Source organism: Tursiops truncatus, chromosome 12 (assembly GCF_011762595.2).
Source record: "Tursiops truncatus isolate mTurTru1 chromosome 12, mTurTru1.mat.Y, whole genome shotgun sequence".
NCBI classification, from domain to species: Eukaryota; Metazoa; Chordata; class Mammalia; order Artiodactyla; family Delphinidae; genus Tursiops; species Tursiops truncatus.
The window spans coordinates 18,537,403-18,562,468 of record NC_047045.1 but is presented as its reverse complement, the minus strand read 5'-3'; the positions used below and the strand labels follow the sequence as shown (position 1 = coordinate 18,562,468).

Here is a 25,066-nt window from a genome sequence, read left to right as displayed (position 1 = left end):
GCTGGCTGGGCTTTGCCAGGCAGCGCGGGACGACGCCCCAGTCGCGGCCTTCACAGCGCTGAACTCCACGACCCCACTTGCCCAACTGCGCCAACGCCCCCGGCGCCCCCGGCGCATCCCGCAGTCGGCCGGCAGGTGTGCGTGGTGCGCGCGCACGCAGTGCGTGCTGGGTGCAGGTCCCGCGAGCCGAGAGGCAGCTGGGCGCCTGGCGGAGAGTGGCTGGCTGGGTGAGTGTCGCCCTCCTCGCCTCCCCGCCTCCTCTCCTCGCGCCTGCCGGGGATGCTCGCGCGCGGCGCCCCCTTTCCTGTAGGCTCGCGGCCCCGGGGGGGCGGCGTGTGTGAGTAGCTGGGAGGGGGCCGCGAGGCGCTGCGTGGAGAGCTCGCCAGGGTTTGTCCGCCGCCGTCACCTGACTCGTCAGAGCAGCTACAGCTGAGGTGGGGGCGGGGATGGAGACGCAGCGCGGAGGGCTGGAGAGACACGGCGGCGGGCGGGTGCGGCTGGCTCCTGGGGCCACGGGCGGCGGGCGCAGGGACCGCGGAGCTGAGGGCGGGGGCCGGGCCAGGGCCGGAGGCGGCGCGCAGCGGACACCGGGTCCGCTCGCGGCCGCTCACACCCACCCGACGCGACTTCCCTCGGCGGCCTGGGCTCCGCTCATCCTGCGTCTGGCGGCGCCGCTCCTGGGGCGGGGTGAGTACCGCCGCCCAGGCTCGGCCCCCTCCCCGTGCTTGGGCCGCGCGGGGATCCGGAGAGGATAATCCTAGGGCGCGGAGAAGGGCAGCGGCCGTGTGACAGCTCCGCGGCGCGCTGAAGGGCGGGCGGGGGGCTGGGCTGTCAGCCCGTCCCTGCTCCGCTGTCAGGAAGGGCGAGGCGCTGCGAGACTCCGGCGCCTCCGCGGAGCCCTGGGGCGGCCCCTGCGGCGGCGATTTGGGGGCGAAGGGAGGGGGTCCGGGCGGAGGGCCTCGGCGGGTCTTTGGAGACCGCGGCGGGGAAGGAAGGGGAGGCGGGCGCGTAATATGGCGCAATACTAGGATAATCTCTGCCGCGACCGAGGGAGGACGAGCCGGTTGCTGCAGCAGCGCGAGGAGGAGGAGGGAGGCGGCCAGGGCTTGGGTATACGATCCATTTTCCGAAGCCTGCGGGCTGCTAGGAGGAGACGCTGCGGCTGGGAGGCGAGAGGTGGGCACACGGCGGGCGCGGCGCCCAGGGCATAACCCCGACGCACGCGGGAGCTGGGCTGGCACCCGAGATAGCTTGCAGGGGAAGTGCTGATGGACGGGGGGGCGCGGAAGGGTGAGACGGGCAGCATCCGGGGGGAGGGGAGTGGGGGGGTTGTCGGTCGGGGACATTGTCACGATGCTGGCACCGGACTCGCGCTAGTCTTGCTCAAGACTCCTAAACCGCGTCGTTCGAGCGGAGCTTAGCGCGGTGCTGGCTCCGGGAAGGTGGTACCAGGGCGGGGACGGAGAAGAGAGCCGCCCTGCGGCTGGAGGAGGCAAGGCCTGGGTGCTCGGAGGGTCTGGTCTGCGGCTTAAAGCAGGACCATCTCCCCCTTTTTCCCGCAGAAGAGAAGGCGGTAGACGCGGCCGGAGAAGATGTCGGGCCAAACGCTCACGGATCGGATCGCCGCCGCTCAGTACAGCGTGACAGGCTCCGCTGTAGCCAGAGCGGTGTGCAAAGCCACCACTCATGAAGTGATGGGCCCCAAGAAGAAGCACCTGGACTGTAAGCATCTCTTTATATAAGTGGGACATGCGCACGGCCGAGGCTCCGTGGATACGGGCGACGCGGCCTGGGCGCTCGGTCGATAATGCTGCAGCCTTCCGACCTACCAGCGGGGCTGCCCCTGAGCTCGAAATTTCCCACAGTGGAGGTGTCGCTTTGGGTCGGCCCTGAAACCTTGACTTTGAGCCATTTTTTTCTCCTGTTGACCTCCAAGGTTTTGCTGGAGGAAAAAAAAGATTATATATAGATAGATTAATAATTTAAGATACCAAGAAATTGTAAATTCAGGGTTAGGCGCTTTTCACCTCTTCCCCCCCCTTTCTCCACCCTTCCCCTTTTCCAGTCCACGTTAGAGGAAATCAGGGGTTACACAGTGGTAACAACAGTAACCCCAAAAATGGATTCATGGAAGGTCAAATTTATCACCCTAGTTGTTTCCTAAATACATTTTGGGTAGTTTGAAAAGTGTCACCTTTTTCGGTGCTGCTGCTGAGGTTTGGTGCCTGAGTGTGTGTCGTATGTCCCACACCAAACTGAAACAAATTCAAGCTCTTGAATGAGGAAACTGCACATCATAGCTAATGGAGATTCCATTTTACCCGTCCCGGCACGCTTCTTTGTCCCATTCTCGGGAACTGCTGGGCAGAATGACCATTGCAGTGGACACAAAATGGATGTGCCTTCCCAGCCTTAGAGATGGTGCAATTTTAGATGAAAACGTTCAACTTATAATTTTTTTAAAGTATTGGGTTTTTTGATGGGTTTTTTAAAGTATTGGGTTTTTTAATCTAGTTTGGAATCTATATATTTCTGAAGTAAATATTTCATTTGATTAACATAGTAAATGTTTAGTTATTGAAGGGCAACTGGGGACACTTAGAAAAAGGCTTTCACCTGCTTTGAGCAGTGAGGCTCCTTATAAGTAAGGCTACATCAGAATATATTCTGTAGTTGCTGTTCGGTCTTCTGGGACCTGCTTAGAATCTGTCCTGCTGTTGTGTTCGTTGGTAAAGGTCAGTGCTGGCATGAAAGACACAGGCAGGTCTAGCCATACCCATTTCCCACCTGGCTTCCTTTGCCCATTTTCTGGTTTTCTTATGCTTGAGGCCTTCCCCAGTGTCTGCCTTGTGCAGCTGAGAAAATGGCACCACTGTTAGAATTGACTCTGGTCCTGTTACCTGTTTAAGCAAAGCTTGATGAAGCTGACAGCTGGATATTGTAAGCGTTCTCCAGCCTTGCGAACCTGTTGTCTCATAAAATTGAATAATTTTGCTATGAGAAGCTTGCCTGAGGGGGGAACACCATTACTCTTTTCCTGAGGGAATTTTCAACACAATGTGTTGATTATGGTATCGTGTGTTATACATGCAGTACAGGGTGAGAGAGGTGGCCAGGGACCCTAACAGAAGGGGAAGTTATAAATTCATGACCAGCTCGTTTTGCTGCAGCGTGCTGAATCATTTAGCCATCTTTGATCAGTTTCCCCAACTCTGGAAGGATGATTCATGTTTTAAAGGTAGGTGTAGGTGTAGCAAATCCTCATAATAAAAAAGCTATAGGTTATGGATTTGCTCAATGATTTGAAAATGATAGATCGACATATTGATACATTTCAGAGAACACTTACAGGTATTTCATTAAACGTGATTCACATAAAGACTGACTTTTCCATGTCTAGATAGTCACCTTAATCTTTAGATCTTGAAAAGTCTGTTATAAATTTTCCAGGTGGGGGGATTTTCCAGTATTTCCAGCATATGTTAGTAAGTGAAGTGATTCTGAAGATGTGGAACACAGCAGGAAGATTCCTTACTTAAGGAAAGCTGTGGAAGTAGGAACTGGTATTGAGTTAAGAACACGGACAATCATAAGAGCTAAACATTTATTGAGCAGTTACTATATGCTGGGCACTGAGCTTTACATTATTAATTTATCATCACTTAAAAGTTTCGGGGAAGGTAATTAACTTTCATACCTTTTAACCCCTGCACTTAACTGCCATCTGTGGTTTATTTAGTAATAGTCTCTATTGGGGGGGGGGGAAGGGAACCAAATGAGACTGAATGGTCTAATCTTCAAAATACCCATCCTGTTTGCATGGCTTTGTGTGAAATTGAGCATCACAGCCCCACACACTTATTGTAATTTCTATGATATGCGTGCAGAAATGTTAATTCTGTCATTTAAAAAATGAGCAAAAGCCAAGCACTGAGGAGTATTGGTCTTTCTTTTTAACATTTTACTTTTCCAATAAGACATAAAATAAATTATCTTCACTTAAAGCCAACCTTAGGGTAGAATTTGGAAAGATAGGTATCAAGTTACTGATATGTCCTATTTTAAGAAAACATGATATGGAAAGTCTGAACATATAAATAATGTTGTATGTATATGTACTGCAAGAGGGGATCTTTGCACAGAATTCTTTGTAATGTTCCTTTAAATAACAGTAGACTACCTTAGTAATTTATTCACAGGTGTTCCAATAACACACCAGTTTTAAAAGTGAGTTACACCAGTTATTAAAACATGCAAACATATAACTAAGTTTCACTATAGGCACTGAAATAATCTTAAGTTTATTTAGTTTTGAAAATATTAAATACTAGTTAGGAGGAAAAGAGTGCAAAATGTAGAGTTGGGGATTTGAAACCAAAAAAGTTTTTTTTTTTTATTTCTCTTGTAAGTTTATTTTCAATATTCATAACGAAGATCTTCCTGTTTTTTAGCTGGTATATAGGTCTTTTTTTTTTTCCATCTTTATTGGAGTATAATTACTTCACAATGGTGTGTTAGTTTCTGCTGTATAACAAAGTGAATCAGCTATACATATACATATATCCCCATTTCTTCTCCATCTTGCGTCTCCCTCCCACCCTCCCTATCCCACCCCTCTAGGTGGTCACAAAGTACCAAGCTGATCTCCCTGTGCTGCTTCCCACTAACTATCTATTTTACATTTGGTAGTGTATATATGTCCATGCCACTCTCTCACTTTGTCCCAACTAACCTTTCCCCCTCCCTGTGTCCTCAAGTCCATTCTCTACATCTGCGTCTTTATTTCTGTCCTGCCCCTAGGTTCATCAGAACCATTTTTTTAGATTCCATATATATGTGTTAGCATATGGTATTTGTCTTTCTCTTTCTGACTTACTTCACTCTGTATGGCAGACTCTAGGTCCATCCACCTCACTACAAATAACTCAGTTTTGTTTCTCTTTATGGCTGAGTAATATTCCATCATATATATGTGCCACATCTTCTTTATCCATTCATCTGTCGATGGACACTTAGGTTGCTTCCATGTCCTGGCTGTTGTAAACAGTGCTGCAGTGAACATTGTGGTTCATGTCTCTTTTTGAACTATAGTTTTCTCAGGGTATATGTCCAGTAGTGGGATTGCTGGGTCATATGGTAGTTCTATTTTTACTTTTTTAAGGAACCTCCATACTGGCTGGTTCTCCATAGTGGCTGTATCAATTTACATTCCCACCAAGAGTGCAAGAGAGTTCTCTTTTCTCCACACCCTCTCCAGCATTTATTGTTTGTAGATTTTTTGATGATGGCCATTCTGACTGGTGTGAGGTGACACATCATTGTAGTTTTGATTTGCATTTCTCTAATGAATAGTGATGTTGAGCATCCTTTCATGTGTTTGCTGGCAGTCTGTATATCTTCTTTGGAGAAATGTCTATTTAGGTCTTCTGCCCATTTTTGGATTGGGTTGTTTGTTTTTTTGATATTGAGCTGCATGAGCTGCTTGTATATTTTGGAGATTAATCCTTTGTCAGTTGCTTCGTTTGCAAATATTTTCTTCCATTCTGAGGGTTGTCTTTTCATCTTGTTTATGGTTTCCTTTGCTGTGCACATGAAACCAAAAATTTTTAATTAGTTTGATTTGTATATAACTTTGTAGTTTGGAGTTCATATTAGAAGGTTGTAAGAATAGAGTTTATGGCTCTGTGATTTTCTTTTTTTAAAGACACTGGGTTAATTGAATGGGCTCAGAATCTTTATGAAATGTGTACTTAATATTATTTAAAGTACTGGTTTAGAAGATAATTTTTTTCTCTTTGGGTTGATAGGCCACAAAAATTATTGTTAACTATGGTAATTTATAAAATGATGCTTAATGATATATGATTTATACATTTGAAGAAATGATTTGTTAACATCTGGAGGCAGAATTACATGTAGTAAGAAGGTAGAGAGATAAGCAAACTCTAGACATATATTCTCATATATTTTGTCCTTCTTTTCACTCATAGTATGTTTCTTGGAGGAAAAAAATATATTCAGAAAAGCTTGACCATAATTAGCAGTTATAGATGAAAGTTAAGGGTTATGATTAACCTTAATAATTTAAATAAGGATTATATATTTTAAGTTACTTTTGGATTATGTAAAACTTTTATTCTATACTATAATAAGATTGCCCTTTGCACATGAAAATTAAACACCTAACCAATGTTAGTTTAACATTAGTTTTTCTGGATCCATCTGTACATCCTCACTTCCTTTCCCTTTAACATTGTGTACCTATTTGATAGCACATGAAACATGCAGACTTGTCAAGCATTCACCTTCTTGATTGCGTTACATTACAAAATGTAAACTATTTTACATTTCCATTGTTTTTCCTTTTCTGTTTTGTAGTTGATGGCCTAAGGGATAGCCCAAGTCAAATAATAAAGTAACAGGATCCAGTAGGGCACCCAGTGCTTTCCCAAGTGCTGCGTCAAGGTTAAAGAACAACAACAAAATGGAGTTGGCCCAGAGTAACACCTGCAGGGAGAATTTGGGAAGTTTTACAGCCCTTGTATAAGATTCATTTTGGTTAATTGCTCTTATGAACAGTTTCTGTGTATGCTGTACTTTTAAAATATCCTGTTTAAGATTGTCAAAATTCCAAACTTAGACATTACTATCAACATCAAACCAAACCTTATGAAAAGCCAAATTGCTTATCAGTAATCCTACTTTTTTCCATTCTAAACCTCTTGTGAGTTTTTAATAATGAGCTTACCCTACATAATAAGCAAGTAATTCAAGTTCTGAATCTTATGTTTGAGAGATATTGGCATTTTATAAATGATTCTTTTCCTCCCAAATTAAGAAAAAATAAGATTGTATTTCTTTTTTTTTTAAATCAGACTATCTTTATTAGATACCTTTTTTTAAATACATTTATTTATTTTTGGCTGCGTTGGGTCTTCATTGATGCTTGCGGGCTTCCTCTAGTTGCAGCAAGTGGGGGCTACTCTTCATTGCGGTGCGCAGGCTTCTCATTGCGGTGGCTTCTCTTGTTGCGGAGCACGGACTCTAGGCGTGCCAGCCTTCAGTAGTTGTGGCACGTGGGCTTCAGTAGTTGTGGTTTGCAGGCTCTAGATGCACAAGCTCAGTAGTTGTGGCACACGGGCTTAGTTGCTCCATGGCATGTGGGATCTTCCTGGACCAGGGCTTGAAACCGTGTCCCCTGCATCGGCCGGCGGATTCCTGACCACTGCGCCACCAGGGAAGTCCAAGATTGTATTTCTTATAAGAACATCTGGTAAAGGGAATGGGAGATACAAGACTATGTTTTGATTCGAGACAAATATTGGCAAATGACCACAAAATTCCTACTGCTTTTACTTTATTTATAAAATATCTTCTAATAAGAAATTTTGTGAGTAAACATAGAATGAAAATTTAAACCTAAAAATTTATTTGCTTTACATAAGCTTCTTTAGGATACAGTATATAAAATATATTTCAATTTATAGAAGTACTATTTGCACACTGATTCAGTTGATACCATATCTATCTTTGTGATAACTTATAGAGCTTTCTGTAATGCTAGTATGAAAAATGTAAGCTTAGTTTATTGAGTAAAATTAAGTTGGAACAGTGTATAAAAGTTTACTGAACACTAGGGTAACTTTCAATATGAGAAGTGTACTAACTTGCTGTAAATATATTTTACTTTGATTCCAGTTCTCTTTTAACCATTTGTTATTGTCTAAAGAAACCCTCTAATTTTCTATACCGAGGCATACTCTGTTCCTCCTCCTTGATTTCACCGGAAGCCTCAGCCCATGTGGAGATGGTTTAGAACAGTCTGTGTTATTTTTTAGGTAGTCAAGAAGAGATGAGGGAAATAGACTTCCGAAAAACATTCAAGCTGAGTATCCTTTATACCTTAAATCTGAAGGGGTCCAATCTATGTGGTCCTGTGACATTCTCAGGTGATGTTCAGCATCCCAGGAGGGGAGAAAAGAGATCTTGTGAAGTTTAGGGGTTAGCAGGATTAGGAAAAGAACAGTGGCAAGGAGTCTTAGGTACATCTTTGGGTCAGTTTAGATTTTTTTTTCCCGTTTGAGATCAGTGTGGTTAGCGGGTACTTTCTTAGAAGCAGTATAAAATTGGTAACTCAAATCAATTTTTTTAGAAGTTACTCTAGTGATTTAAAAGACTGTAAACATGGAAAAAGATGTAAAACTATGGACGTAGTAGGTAAATTCATATCTTTTTTTTTTTTTGGTAAATTCATATCTTAATTGCAATATTAGCTTGATGCATTTTAGATTAAAATCTGTATTTTTCGTACATTGCCGTATTAGTTTTAACGTTTAACAAATGGCTCCTGAAGTCTTATTTGAAATTTAATCTGTGCACTTAGTTGCCGTGGATCTTTCCCTTAGTTTTTCACAAGTAAATATCCTTTAAATATCTTACCTCTTCTCTTCAAATTGATTGATCCTGGGATAGGGTGTTCTTTGGAGCTTATCTTGGTTTCAGTAACTTGGTAAAGAAGGTCAGGAGTGGCATATAACCCTGTTCCCTGAGGGCCGAGGATGCTTGAGTTGTATTTTAGGTGACGCAACTCCTGAGAGAACCTTCAATATAATCTTAGTGCAGTTAAATAATTTGAAAAGCCACATTTCTTGCCATTAAAAATATTTATTCTTCAGTTTCACTTTGTAAAATTCCTTTCTCTTTACAGAGGAATATATTGTTTGCTTGTAAGGGACATGTTGACTATCTGTTTTTCCTTAGGTGTTTATGTAACATGGAAGTTTATCTTTTGTTCCTCACAAAGGGGAGAATAGTTGAATGGCATACTCATTGTCAATTGCATGGTGACCTATAAGTGCAAAATGTTGGTGTCTTCCTTGGAGCAGTTGGGTGAAAGCACAAACCAGAGTGAGAATTGTACCCTGAAGCCCACAGCCCTTCTCTAGCTGTTTTCCTGCTCTCTCTTCATTTGTCCCAAGTGTGTGAGGATCCCCCTGTCCCCCCTCCCTGCCGTCCCATGTGTACATAAGGTTTCTCTATTATGCATCTTTAAGAAGGGTCTAGTGTCTTCTAAAAGATTTTGTGATATGCCATTCCTGGCTACCCAGGAGAGAGAAGCTAGATCTTTGCTTTCTGTGGGTTTGCTTTGTGGCCTGATCATTTGATTATTCTCCTAGGGTTAGCACTTTTATTTTAAGCTATAACTCTCCTCCTTTCTGCATCAGTTATTCTCTCTGTCATCCGCATCTTTAACCTCTCTCTCTAGCTCTCTTATGAAATTTTCGAGTATCTCCATTGAAAACAAACAAACAAAACCTCCTACACAGACAGCTCTCCTTGGACTCTATGACCTCTTCTAGCAACCAACCTGTCATCCTTTGCTTTTCTTTCACAGCCATGCTTCTTGAAACAGACACTCACGATTCCAAAGAAAACAAGCACAGCTCTAACCTTACTTTGGATATTCTGTGTCTTTGGCTTAATTCATGCATGAAATATTAGAAGCTTTGTGAGGTGCCAGGTATTGCCCACCCAGTTGCCCAGGCCACTGACCTGAGGGTTTTCCCTCCTCTCTCAAATTCAGTGAGTGATCAATTCTTTTAAAACTCTCTGACCTCTCCTTCTTTAGCTGTCTTCTGCCTGGTTTTGATCAGTAATAAGCCTTATCTGTAAAATGATTAGTGATAGTACCTACCTCATATCTGTTGAAGAGTAAGAGAGAGAGTACATGTAAGAGACCCAGCCCAGAGCTTGACACACACACCTGCAATGAACATCAGTTATTACTACCACTACTGTAGTTAACCATTACTAGTACAGTTGCTGTTGTTGCCACGACTAGTACCATTACTGCTACTCCCACCACTATAACAACTGATGCATGATCCTTACTAATTTGCCCTTACTGTGCTTGTTTTTCGTCTCCTTTCAATTGCTTCAGGTTTTACTTTAATTCTAACTTTCCCCTTCTTTAGTTTGGAAGCTATATATACTATTTCTTTTTTTTTTAACATGAATACCTTTATTGAATCACATTTTAAATTTATAATTCTAGACATTATAGTTTTATGAATAAATAATATTTGTATTGCATTTATAGGAAATGTTCAGAAAGTGCTCATTACTTTGAATATGTTCCAAGTGATTTTTGTAGCTCTCTAGAAATGTACCACCATAAATGTATTATCATAAATCAGATTCTAGCTTTAGAAAAGAATGTGTTATCTTTAATCATGAAGACCATATCCTATATTATATTTATCATTATTAGCAATACAGCTAGGTAGGACGTTACCTGGATTACAGTATATTTAAAAGACTTGTTTTAATTTTATTTCTTTTTTTTTGATTTTGATGTTTTTTTACATCTTTATTGGAGTATAATTGCTTTACGATGGTGTGTTAGTTTCTGCTTTATAACAAAGTGAATCAGTTATACATATACATATGTTCCCATATCTCTCCCCTCTTGCATCTCCCTCCCTCCCACCCTCCCTATCCCACCCCTCCAGGCGATCACAAAGCACCGAGCTGATCTCCCTGTGCTATGCGGCTGCTATTTCAGTTCTTTTAGTGATTGCCCTTCAAAATTTAGTATGCATTCTTAAAGTCTCAAGTCGATCAGTATCTCTTTTTTTTCCTACCAAAGAAAAGAAATTTAGAAACTTTTTTTTTTGCCATGAAGTGTGTTTTATTGTCATTAATCATACAAAAATTTTCTATAATATCCCAGAGCAAACCAGAGAATTTGGCAGTCCTATTAGAGGATCCCCTCAGAGACCCACAGGCCGGTGGCATCGGCACAGAGTGCCCGGGTTCACAGTGCAGCTTGTTGCTCGTGTCCATCTTGCAGGTGGCTCTTCCTCCACATCACGACTAGGGTCTCCAAGATGATGGAGGCGGAGAATCCTCCAGGTTCTTAGAAAATCTCACTTGGCTTGCAGGGTGTTCTTCTCCTGCATCTCCATCTTCTTCAGCTTGGCCTTATCAAAGCTCACGATTTCTCTCATGTCCAGCTTGTCTGCCATTTTCTTAAAACAATCTTAGAAGTTCCACTCCGAGCCTGCGGTCCCCGTGCTCCCACTTGCGTCACTGCAACAAGAGACGAAATTTAGACATTTTGAATTCCAGTCACCCACTTTTTACTCATATGCTATTATTGTCCAGGGATTTAGTCCACCATTGTTTTAACCCCCAAAGCCAGACATTATTACTTCATACAGGCAGTGTTCATTTAGCTGAATCCACCTTTCCTTCTTTGTTCACAATTCCTTGATCATGCCTAGGATTTCCTTGAACTATATCTTTTTGAAGCTCTTTCAGTGAGGCTGTTTAGTAGTAAACTCTGTTTTTGTCTAAAAAAAAAAAATCTTTATTTTACCCACATTGCTGAAGGATAGTTTATCTGGCTATACAATTTTAGATTGAGTTATTTTCTCTTTAAAGATAATATTTGGCTTCCATTGTTGCTCTTAAGAAGTCATCTATTAGACTACCAGCCTTTAGGTAATCTCTGTTTTTGTGGTTGCTTTTAAAATCTTGTGTCTTCTCTATCTATACTGTATGTGTGTTTAGACGTACTTTTTTATTTACCCTATTTGGAGCTTTATGAGTTTCCAGAATTTGAGAATTCATGTCTCTCATTAGTTCTGGAAAATTCTCCATCTTTGATTGTTGCCTACACCCATTCTCTTCCTTCTCTCCTTCAAACATGATTATGTATATGCTGGACCTTCTCATTACACCCTTATATCTATAAATATACCTTTCATAGTTTCTAACACTTTCTTTACTGTTTGGCATGCTTTTTCAGATATCTTCCAGTTCATTAATTCTTTCTTTAGCTGTGTCTTGTCTGCTTTTACTCATTCTTAGTTTCTAATTTTATTCATTTATATTTTTCATTTTTGGAGTTTTTCAAAATTGCCCTGTTTGGGGATAACGTATTACTTCTTGCTCACATTTTTGAATTCCTCTTTTATTTCTTTACCATTTTGAACACAATTCATTTTATATTCTGTATGTCGTAGATCTATTACATGAAGCTCTGTTTCTGCTGTTGTTTTTGCCTAACCGTCAGTCATCGTTTATTTCTTCGTGTGTTTTATAATTTTGGACTATGAGATCACGTTGGCTAGGACTTCATCTTTGGGAATCCTGGAAAGCCTAGGATCACCTAGAGAGGATTTGTGTTTGCTTCTGCAAGGTCCCACAAATGCTACCATCCTGGGAGCACCTTAAGTTGATTTGTGCTCTTGGAGCTTCCCATCTAGTGCAAGACCAGGTCCATAATCCTTATCCATAATTTGAAAATCCAGAAAGCTCAGAAGAATGAAATTCTTTTTGTAAATCATCTGGTGGCAAAACTTGATCAGATATAGCTGTTGTACTACCTACCGTGAAGGTTCATATATTGAGCTACAGAAATGTTGTCATGTTATGGTGTGTTGTCCACATTATACTAGGTTACTTAGGATATGGTATATGCACCACATTACTTTTGTAAAATCTGGGAAATCCTAAATTCTGAAACATGTATTGCTCTAAGGGTCTTGGATGGAGGAATGTGAGTCTATAATATAAATTTGAATCACAGTCTCGGGCAAGGTGAAAAGCTATGTTTACAAAATGCCCCAGAGATTTTTTTTCCCCCCTGACATCTACTAAGAACCTAGGTTGAGTGAATAGTTTTCTTCTGGTCTTCCTTTGCTTGAAGGTGTTCTATGTTGGTTTTTTTCCTCCTAATTTTAGTAAGGGAGTAACTCTTTGAGGACCCCAGCTCTGTAAGGAGGTCTTAGTTCCAATCAGCCATCTTGCTTAGTCCCAACGGCCTTGTCTTCTATTCCCCACAGGGTTGTTAAAATCTAAGCCTCTGGCTGCTCAGACTAACACATGGCCTCAGGGCAGCCTTCTCTTAAGTATCAGTTTACCATGTGGTTTTCTGCATCTTCTTTCATTTCTGGCCCTGGGGATTGCTTTTATTTCCTCATGAGTACAGCCAAATGGGTAGAAGATGCCTGTAATGTTTATCTAAATTATCAGGTGTTTTTTTTCCTTGATAGTCCACCTATATGCTAGAAATGGATCCAGCCTGTTTTTCCCATCCTCTGTCCTCCCACTCCTTTTACACACCCCCTTTACACACATCCCAGAGCAGCTCTGACATTCATCGGCTTCACTATACTGTGCATTATTTGGGGGCCTTTGTACACGCTGCTTCTGTGTTTTAATATATATTTTAAAATCTCATGTCTGAAACCTGGCTTCGCTCATTCCTTTTCAGCAGGTCGATGGCACCCAGTGCTTCTGTCCCTGTCATCCCACTCTTGGAGCTGTGGTGGGTTTGATGGCTCCCTCTGACCTGCAGTTTTGTGAGGCTGCCTTATCTCTAACACCAAACACAGCCTGGTAGCAGGTTTAGGTAAACATTTGCTGAGTGTTTTTTTATTACACCTTTACTAAATTTTAGGCCCTTTTTTTTCCTTACTATTTAAAGATTTTACTCTTTTATTTAAAGATTTTACTTTTGCTTACTAACCTTTCAGAAGGGCATGGACTTAAATGGATCCATTTTCTCTCAAGTTTATGAAAACAATAGAAGTATGATATTGAAGGAAAACAAACAAAAGAAACAGTAAATTGCGGAATGTACATAGTTAATGTGCATTTCCTGACCCTCTCTTGACACTTGCATTCTTTTGACATGACAAAAATTTAATTTGGGGAAAATTATAGCCTTGATAGGCAAAGGTTTTTGGATTTAAAGTATATGTATTTCTCTTGGTGCATATCACTAATGATTAGATAGGAGATGATTGGGTATTAATATCAGAGAAAATTCTTCACCAGCGTCTTGTGTGTGCAGATGCATTTGCTTTGGGTTTTTTTGAGCTGGATACAGTTGGGTAGCATTGTTCTTCAATAGCCCTTTTATAATTTATAACTGCCTACATTATGAATGGTAAGGGTATTATGGAAGAAAAGCATTATTTCAAAAGTAGCTACATGTTGTTAATTTTCACTGAAATGATATCATTCACCAGATGTATAGTGATATGATGTTACCATTAACAACTTGAGGGTTTTAGAAAAACAGTGAGGAGAGGAGACAAGCTTAACATAAAGCTTTGGATTCTCTTGCCTTTGTAAAAAGAACAGTGAATATCAACATATTTAATTTAGCTTTTAATGATCTGTTTGGAGAAATTATAAATTACTTTTAGTATTGAGGCTTTTAGTAGCTTATTAAGCACAATCCTATCATTTGTTCATTTAACAAATATTTGGGTGTTTACTAAATGCCAGGAATTATTCCAGGAGGCAGGGGTACTATGGTGAACAAGATACATACAGCTCTTGGCATCAGAGAGCTTGCAACTTACTAGTGTTGACAGAAAATGCAAACACTAATTACTGGCGGTTCTGAAAGTTTTAACAGGGGGAGGTGAAGACATCCATGGGAATGCATTGAAGAGGAACTGATTTTTAAGCCCAGCCTTGAAGAACGATCATGACTTAACCTGAGTGAGGGGTGGACAAGGGCTGCCGCACAGTGTTATCTTGGAAGAGGCTTAGAGCAAGCGAGGTACGTTTTAGGAACTGAAAGAAGTTAAGGGCTGCTGGAAGACTGAGGTTAAGAAGGCTAAGAATGCTGTGAGAGGAAACCTGAGTTGTGGGCAGTGGCAGATCTGGAGGGCCTTCTAGGCTACAGAGGATATTAGAAGTTGTCCAACTTTTTCATTTTTGTAGATGAGGAAGCTGAGTCCCAAAGAGGCAAGAATCACACATTCTATATGTGTTCATACTGAATATTTCTTGGGACTTCCCTGGCGGTCCAGTGGTTAGGACTCTGCACTTCCACTGCAGGGGGCATGGGTTCGATCCCTGGTCAGGGAACTAAGATCCCACATGCCATGCAGCACGGCCAAAAAATAGAAAAACCATACTGAATACTTCTTAGCTATCTGCCTTTAGCAGGTGCACCAGTGGGCCATTGCTTTGTTCACCTAGTTCTGATGGCTGTGCCTGTGGCAGATAACATTCTCCATGTGGGGTCATGTGGGAAATGTCAAATATATATAAATATTAAGTAGACACACACGTGCACGCACACTTTAATAGTGTTGAATTCAAACTCACCATAAATGTACACGTAACCCTGGGCACTTCTGACACAGGGACAACCGTGCAGCTGTCCCTGGTAAGTGTTGCAGGCCTCATCCTGCCAGCCTGAACCTTTCTTACCTTTCTCCTCTCCTTGTCTTTTGCTTGGTTCTTGGGTCCTGGTGCTGGCACGAGAGAATGCTCTCTATGCCATTGGTGACAGTGAAGACTTTGAAGATTACAGATGTGTAATTTAGTTGAAAGTCTTCTAAAACTATGTATTGAAACAAACTTTCAGGCCATTTGGTTTGGTCTTATTGTGGTGACATAATTTGTAACATTCCTTAACTATCACCACTGAAATAATAGAATTTTGCAAATCAGGCTTCCTAACTATTAAAACTACAAAACAAAATACCGAAAATAATCCCCGCCAAAACACCATACATGTTAAGTATATCTAAGTACGTTCATGCCATACTTCACTGGGTTGGTCTGTTAGTCTGTTAACACCAAAGAAAAACACAACAGTTATTAAAATTTAGGTTAAGAAAATATCCAAGTGAAGAATGTTACCTTTCCCCTATTCTTTCCAAAGCCAGTTGCTTTCATATTGCTATCCTTTGTAATTTTTTCCTCAAGGTAAATATTAAAAAGATATAAGAAAATATCCTATTGGTTCTTCCTTAATAGAATTTTTTAAAACTTTCTATGATCTCACTAGCAACTTGATTAACATCAAATTGTACAGCTTACAAACCATCATCTAGCTAAACACTTGAGTTAGACGGTGGCTTAATGAAGTTTTGTTATTTTTGTCTCCCCATCACAACAGAGTTGCAGCGTGTTCATGTTTTTCTGGTCTCTTCATTAAATATTTTAACATTTAAGATTCTGGTTTCGGCTCCCCTTGAATGAGCATGAGTGTACTCATGGCAGTTTCCATGGAAGACTGATTTGAGCCTTGCTAATGGACAGGCTGCACCAAATGTTTTTTTTTTTTTTTGTGGTGCGCGGGCCTCTCACTGTTGTGGCCTCTCCCGTTGCGGAGCACAGGCTCCGGACGCGCAGGCTCAGCGGCCATGGCTCACGGGCCCAGCCGCTCCGCGGCATGTGGGATCCTCCCGGACCGGGGCACGAACCCGTGTCCCCTGCATCGGCAGGCGGACTCTCAACCACTGCGCCACCAGGGAAGCCCCTGCACCAAATGTTTTTCACACCTGAATCTCCTTTTTGCTTTGTGGTTCTCTAGTTGTTCATTTTTTCCCACAAGAGTTCTCATCATGGTTCCAAAGGAGTCACTTAATTTTTAGTTATAAAAAATTTATTGCATTTTTTGAAGAACAGTGTGCTGCACTAACATTACTATGTCAAGGGTCTGTTCTGTATGTGTGTATATATATATCGGTAGAATAGAGATTTGACTTTGGTCCTTCTTGTGGATTGTACTAATCATTTCATGCGGTAATGCTGTGAATTCAGCAAGAAATGCTTCTTCAGTTGAGTTCAGCATTACTTTCTCAGGTGGAAAAAGAAGAGTATGAATTGGGCACTGAGTTGGTGGGAGTATAAATTGGTACAAACTTTTGGGAGGGCAGATTGGCAGTACTAGTCAAAACTCTTGAAAACAGCAATTTGACTGTTATAAATTGGTCTCAGATAAATAATTGGAAAAATAGAGAAAAGTATGCATTTAAGGGTATTTGTTGCAGCAATGCATACAGGAATACAAAATAATACACCTAAATACTTGATTAAAAAAGGATGGTGTGTGCCAACAATAAGATACTAGGCAACCTTGAAAAATGAGTTTGTTAAAGTATATTTGACATGGAAGGACAGTCTATGAGATATGATTCAGTTTTCATTTTTTTAGAAAGTATGTATATGCCCATAGTACTTAGTTTGGTAGAATATATGCCAAAACATTGTCTGTGGATGGAAAGATTTTTACTTTCTGCTTCATACCCATATTCATCCTGACTGTTTGGAATGTGAGTCACAAGAATATAGATCAAACTTATTTTGGCAAACAGCTTCACCAAAAGAAAGGGACTCTCTTCCTAGAGCTGAAGTTTTACAGAATCTTAGGGAAGAACTTTTTTTAACATCTTCATTGGAGTATAATTGCTTTACAATGTTGTGTCAGTTTCTGCTGTATACCAAAGTGAATCAGCTATATGTATACATATAACCCCATATACGCTCCCTCTTGCGTCTCCCTCCCACCCTCCCTATCCCACCCCTCTAGGTTGTCACAAAGCACCAAGCTCATCTCCTTAGGGAAGAACTTTGATTTGCTTTGCTCAGGTCCTTGTTGACCTGTGAGAGTATGTGGCATGATACTAATGATTACCGGTCCAACCAGAACTACTTAGTTGGGAACCCCAAGAGCTAGTGGCTTGATACAAGTTTTATTTCTTGCTTGCCTCACAATTTGCTACAGATTAGTTCATTCCATCTAGGTGATTTCATCACCTAGGGTTTCAGAGTCCTCCACTGGATTCTATGCGTCTGTGTGGTGGAAGAAGGAAGACAGAAAGGGGAGTATTGCAGGGGAAGAACGAGGGCCAGGCCTAGACATCATGTCTGGGTATTTTCCATTGACAAGAATTCAGTGGCCTCACCAAAATGTAGGAGAAGGTAGGAAATGAAGTCTAGCTATGAGTCCAGGAGTAGAAGGAGATGAGATGTGAACACACAACTGTTGACTCCACCGTGCCTCTGGAAGAAGAAATTGGATTATGGCTTGTCGCCTATATCTCAAAAACACATTTTATGCCACTGAGATCTCCAGCGATTTGACGGCTATAGTAATGTCATGCATATCTAGCAATAAGCTAGTTGCTGTTAATTGTTTTTTCAGTGAGGCCAGATCGTTCTGGAAATGCATGACTAATGGCTGGTCAGTAGACTCTCAGCATATCCTCCCTCCTTGGCAGACGTTGCAGATTGATGCTGGCGCTCTTCAAAGCACTGATTCAGCCTCAAAATGCCGTACATATACAATGTTTTGGATTTCTACTGTCAATCATAGTTGACATTTAAGATGAAACAGATTTGCTGTTACTTGTCTAGGTAATTTATCTATGTTAGATACTGAGGCATCCTGCTCTCTGGATTTATCTAGACGCCCAGAATTGACATTCAGCTTGGCTGGTTCATAGCCCGGGATTCATCTGCCAGTGATCTTGTCTTTAAAAGCTAGTAATAGAGTGATTTGTGTGGTTAGGCCACGGGGAGAAGTTCTTCCTGGCTCCATTTAACAGCAAAAAGCTATTGTTCTTGATTTTATATTTTGTGTAACAGAGACAGTTAATGCTTTTGTGAGATAGGGAAAGGATGTTTTGAATTTTTGCATAAAATCTAAACTTTCTCTAGGTAGGCATCGAGTCTGATATTAACCAGTGACCTTAAAATATAAGTTATGCAAAGCACATTAGAATTTTAGTAGGAAGAATTGTCTTTGAGCTGCTGCTTAGGTACCTACATGGGTATGGTTTCTTTTTTAATGTAAGTTGATTCTTGATTCACTTGTTTGATGTATAATGTATTAGCAGTCTGTCTTTTCCTGTAAGATTTAAGTGAAGAAAACTAAAGGAGGCCCCTAGGGCTGAAGTGGGTGAGCGTTGTGCCTGGCACGTGTACAGGACCAATTGCTGTTTTCCTCACAAACCTCCCTGAAGTTAATACTCCTATCCTAGGGAGGTTGGAAAACTCACCTGAAATCCCCCGGCTAATGAAGGAAGGAGCCAGGGGTTCTAACTGCAAGACTTAAGGATTATTTTTTTCCTTTGTATGGTGTTTTTTGCCTCTTGCCTGTGTCTCTAGTTATCACAAGTCTCAGTAATCCGAACAAAACCAAACCAAGTAAGATACCATATGATTGTTGTAGGGAGGAAAGACCAGGGTGAGCTCCGAAGGCAGTTCATTAGCTAATTAGCTTGATGGGCAGAAGCCCTGTGAAGGTCCTCTTCTGCGTAATGGGGAAAAAAGTGGAGGGGTGGTTTCAAATGACTGCCCTTAGCCCAGTCTCACCTCTCATCAGTTACGTCTTTTGATGCTTTGCTACTGAAGCCTTTATTGGAAATACTTGTTAACTAAGGACTTTGGGCAGTGCTGGGAGGTACAGGAGGAGTAGTGATTTGTGAAGACGACCTAGGGTAATGCCAGGCTCTGTTGCTCTCTGGCTGTGATCTTGGCCAGATGAATTCCATTTCTTTGGGCCTCAATCTCCTCTTTTCCAAGGCATCATGGGGTTATGGTAATATTTAAATGAATATATTTGTTAAAAACATCAATAACAACAATAAAATTCAAACCTAAATGACTCTACAAATTATTGTTATTAGAGGAATAAGCCTTGTGGGCCCCAACAGTTAGCGTCCTATGATGTGCAGCAATGAATGTACAAAAAGAGCCCAGCCTCAGCTGCTCTCCGCATATCTTTGGCATCTGCTTGAGAGATGATAGTTTATTCCTAGAAGATAAGAAAAGAGAATTGGGCAATTAAACCCTCACTGTATGGTTTTCATGATCTTGTTTTTATTCTGTTGACAGATGTTAGTACTAATTATCAAAATACAGGTGTAACTTATGTTTGATTAAAATCATCTACTGAAATAGATTGACTTGATGCTATAGGTTTAAACTTTGCAGTTTTAGATATTAAGCTTTTCAAATATAGTCTTTTAGTAAAAGAGGGTTATTGCTTTAAGAAAGATAATGGTCGTTGCTCACTGAAATGTTTAATAAGACATGTAGGCAGTGGGAAGACTGAAAAATGTGGAGTGACTTTATTGTTGGCCCTAGATTCTTCATGGTTAGCATTTTGTACTATTTTTGGTTTATATTTGAACACATGAATAGAAATGGAGAGACACTAAATATACTGTTTTGCATTGAACAGTAAAGAATTGAGGAAAGATTTTTTAAATATTTAGAAAAAATGTTTGAACTGATAGCAAAACTGATTTAAAAGTGAGGTCAGTTTCATGGTGAATCTCAATTTATATTGTATGTACTAATAATATTATATTTGAAGGATTTGACAATTTTTAGTACTAATAGAAAGGTAAACAAGACGTAGTAGAACCATATAACAAGATGTAGTCAATAAATAATGTTAAGAATACTGATGTTCATTGTTTGTATTGAAGACATTTTGAAAAAATATTAGCAGGATAATTGAATCATTTAAAATTTTACGTATGAGAATTTAGTCCTTATAGCTAACAGTAAGCTGTGTAGTTGTGGTTAGGAATTCATAACATTTAATAAACTAATTGATCAGGTGCAATATAACTTTAGGGAGGTTATAGTACGTAGAGCTTGTCAAAATCTTAGTTAGGTCATAATTATGAGCTATCTTATTTTTAAACATTTTTTGTGTTTTTGTTGTGTATTTCTAAAAACGTCTAAACTTGGCCAGCCTCTGTTAAGAGTGTGAAAAGGGGAAGCGTTTGTCTTGACTCAGGAGTACCATTTTTTGAATTAAAATTTTAATTTTAAAAACCCAGGAATTAATTATCAGTAGTAGAACATTGGAGTTGAAAAGGATAGGAAATGGAATATTAGCTATGTCTGTACCATAGTACGACTCACTATGTATATCAAATCTTGGTTATTTTATATAAAACTGTGTTATATGGTAGTTTAAATGATTTTCTTTATATTATGTGATAGTTCTTAGAAAAATTAATGCTTTTCCCATTCTAATCTAATAATTATTTTTGGACTGTTAGTTAATATAGGAACCAAACTAATACTGCCCATCTCATCTTTCTTACAGTGCATGGCAGAAAAGATAAAATTGAAGAGTATTAGGGAATGAGATGGAAAAGCAGAAATTGTTAAAGTTGTAAGACTTATCTGTTTTCAGCTCAAGATTCACTATTTCTGTTTCCAGACTTATTCCTATGGAAACACATGAGGTTTTATACTGTCAGCCTTCTCTTTCCTTTCTGGTATGTCAGTCAGTTTGGGTATAACCAACCAAACGAAACAACTTGTTCAGTGTATCTATCGCTTTAACAGAGAATTGAGTATTTTATTACTAATGTGTAACTGAGCTGAACTGTGTTTTCCTAGACCTACAAACCTTCTTTCAACAAGTGCTTCCTAACTAACTTTGAGATCTTAAAATATGTTCTAGTCTCTTTTGAGTTATACAGCAAAAGAAGGCTAATGAGTTCACAGTTGTCATCAAAAACTGTGCTAAAAGAGAGGTACTTCAGAAATGTGTTCCATTTGTCTTCATCACAGTATGATTTATTCCTCACAGAGAGATTTGTTCATCAGAGTAGTATTAGGAAGTACTTCCTGGAAAACATTTAAATACTCAGGTTAAGTTATTGTTCTCTGTCCGTAATCATTAGGAAAACCTTCAATGTATGATGTTCCCTTTTATCCTTAAGTTCAAGAAAATTTACCTGAGAGTATTTTTTTATACTCATCATGAATGCAAAGAAAACTTTAATTGTTCACAAATAGGGTGGAGTAGAAAGAAGCTGTTAAGATTAATAAAAGTTTTTTAACATATAAAATGAAATTAAATGATGAGAAATGGAAAGGAAGTAAAAGGAAAAAATGAAGATAATGCTTGTAAACCACTTAAGATAAAATTTTATACTCTGAAGAAAAGATAGTTAAATGACAGAATGTGTAAGATAGAAAAGAAAGAAAGGCGAGGCAACTGACACGAACAAGTGGGGGGTTTGACGACAAATATTTGACATAGTTTAATAGAAAATTAAAGATGTGATATTTGTAGCCATACTTTTTTGAGGATTGATGTCAAAAATTGTTTTCAAAAAATTTTTTTAACATCTTTATTGGAGTATAATTGCTTTACAGTGTTGTGTTAGTTTCTGCTGTATAACAAAGTGAATCAGCAATATGTATACATACATCCCCATATCCCCTCCCTCTTGCGCCTCCCCCCCATTTGAGGCCTCATTCTTTTTGGTCCTCTTTCTTTTCTTTCTTTTTTTTTTTTGGTGGTGGGGAGGCGCCACACTGCGTGACATGTGGGATCTTAGTTCCCTGACCCGGGATCGAACCCGTGCCGTGCCCCTGCAGTGGAAGCACAGGGTCTTAACCACTGGACCACCAGGGAAGTCCCTGGTCCTCTTTCTTGATCTTTAGATGACAAGAGAGTACTTAGATGACAGAGTAAAGAGAGTACCATCATACTGAAATCGGGTTAATATTTACCAGATTTTAAAAATATTTATCCCAAAGTTATTTGAAAGTTTCCATTTTTTTAGTGCTTGTTTTGTGTATACTTTTCTTATAATCTACCATTTTTTTAAACCATTCTTTGTATGAGCAAAATGTATTGAGATTCATTTATCACTTCTGTGTTCAACAAATGTTTACTGAAGACCACAGAATATTCCGCTAGGTGTTGGCTTTCTGGCTCTTATGGTTTTGTAATTTGGCAGGAGAGCCAAAGTAGAATTTTGAATTTTGAGGACTTAATTGGATGATTGTTTGAAAGCTGTGCTTTGTAGTTTCATAGGCATGTTATAAAGACTTCAATATATTCAAATACAAAGGATGGCTGATAGTTCAGTTACCATGAAGGCTGCTCTGTCATCAAGCTGTCTTGGCCTCCCACCCGCTTCCCTTTCTTTGGGTGGTCCTAAATGTCTTTGTCCCAAATGTTGCAGGTGGGATGGGGGAGGATGTCCTAAGGCCTACTCTGAACCTTGTTGGTGGCTCATCTGAAGGTGAAAGATCTTGAAGAAGAAGTACCTTTGCGGGCTTCCCTGGTGGCGCAGTGGTTGACAGTCTGCCTGCCAGTGCAGGGGACACGGGTTCGAGCCCTGGTCTGGGGAGATCCCACATGCCGTGGAGCAACTGGGCCCGTGAGCCACAGCTACTGAGCCTGCGCGTCTGGAGCCTGTGCTCCGCAACGAGAGGCCGCGATAGTGAGAGGCCCACGCACCGCCATGAAGAGTGGCCCCCGCTCGCCGCAACTAGAGAAAGCCCTCGCACAGAAACCAAGACCCAACACAGCCAAAAATAAATAAATGAATAAATAAATTTATAAAAAAAAAGAAGTACCTTTGCTACCTCTGAGCAACACTTAGTTTCACTGGGGGAGGCTCAGTTTAGCAGAGACTTTTCCATGAGCCTACTGCTTAGTGAGATGCTGTGAAAAAAACAGATAAGACACAGCAGCCTCTGTTGAGATCCTCATAGGATAAACATGTAAACAGACCAATAATAATATACCATTATAAGTGATATAGTGAAGGAATAACCAATGTACTGTGAGAGCACAGAGGAGGGATGGCCAGTTTTGCCGGAAGAGAGTCAGGAAAGGCTTTTCTGAAGTGGTGATATGTTTGGCTGCATGGGAGACAAATAGGAGTTTGCAAAGAACAAAGGAGTGTGACTAGGCACAAAATATTCAGTGTGCAGTGGAAAGGGAAAAGAAGTAGGGTGTAGTAAAGAACCATAGGGGCCAGCCCTAAGTCTTAGTTTATAAAGCAGTGAAAAGCCAATGCAGAGTTTTAAACAGGAGAGTTCCATTATGAGATTTAATTTCTCGGAATATACATCTGGTTATGGAGAAGATGGCTACGTTAGGAAGAATGGAGACCAGATGGAAATAGTGGAGTGAGTTAAGTGCGAATGAGGGTCTGAGCAAGGAAGTTGCGGAGGGGATAAAATGGAGAGGCTAGATTTCAAAGGAAATTCTGCCTCAGAAGCTACGGGAGTGTGTTTGAAGGGTAAGGAGGAAAGATTAGAGACCAGAGAAACCTAAGCTTTTAAGCTGGCTAACCATGGAGGCAAAATTAATGAGTTTGCAAACATCTAGACTCTTACACTCAGCACATCCAAGACTGACCTGTTTATTTTCCCCTCAAACCCGTGTCATCTCATATCAGCCATCTGAATCTCAGTTGATAGCAGCTTCATCCATTCTGTTGATTAAGTCATTGAGGTCATTCTCGACTCCTTTCTTTCTCTCCTCCCCTGTATTCTGTCGGTCAGGAAAACCTGTTGCCTCTGCCTATCTGCAAACTTGTATTTATCCAACCACCTGTCACCACCTCCTCTGCCAGTCTCAGCCGCCATCATCTCTTACCAGGATTACTGCAGTAGAAGCAGCCCAAGTGATCCTTTTCAGTGTCATTCCAGTTATGGCACTGCTCTGCTCAAAACCTCCATTCCACTCACCCCCAAATTTAAATTCTGATAAATTCATTACAGTCTACGCCCTGTCATTGTTAATTAAATACCTCTGTGGCCAGTAGCTCTTTTTTTTTTTTTTTTTTGGCCATGCCACGTGGCATGTGAGATTTTAGTTCCCCAACAAGGGATCGAACCCACACCCCCTGCATTGGAAGCACGGAGTCTTAACCACTGGACCACCAGGGAAATCCTGGGGCTAGTAGCTCTTAAAAAAGAAAATGGTGAATTTTATTATGAGTTATGTAAATATGACCAGCTTATTCAGAAAAATACTCAAAGTAATAAAAACAGCACGTAACTAAGGAGCCACCTTACACCTGAGAGACTTCATCTAATTTTGTCTGTTTTGCAGGCCTGGTATAGGAAGAACCCAGATTAGAATCATAAGAAAAAATCAGAGCTGATTATAGGAGATGAAGGAAGACTAGACTTAGGCAATTGAGATAAAGGCAGAGTGCGTTCCATGTTGACAATAAGTATTAGTGAATAGGTCCGCTGTCCACCAGGTCCCGTTCTCGACGCTTGGGGGTACATCAGTGAACCAAACAGATGACAATGCTTCCCTTGTAGAGTTTATATTTGAGGTGGGTAAGACAGTCAAAATAAACATAAGCAAATGGAGTTAGATGTTAAAGACAAACAATGGTCTAGAAAAAAAGAGGTATGAGAGCACAGATGCAGGAATTCATTGGGTGGGGCCTTGAGTGTGAAATAAAAACGACTGGATTTTATTTGTAGGTAATACGCCATTAAGATT

General features: G+C 40.6%; 1 protein-coding gene across 1 annotated transcript in view; it reads left to right on the top strand.

Moving 5' to 3' along the window:
• The first annotated feature begins 542 nt into the window (after positions 1–542).
• Positions 543–25,066, top strand: part of SNAP91 (synaptosome associated protein 91) — a 158,640-nt gene continuing 134,116 nt past the window's right edge. The window contains exons 1-2 of the mRNA XM_033867520.2: positions 543–687; positions 1,563–1,722. Coding sequence (XP_033723411.1) covers positions 1,593–1,722 — 130 coding nt within the window. The 5' untranslated portion in view covers positions 543–687; positions 1,563–1,592. The remainder of the gene's footprint in view (positions 688–1,562; positions 1,723–25,066) is intronic.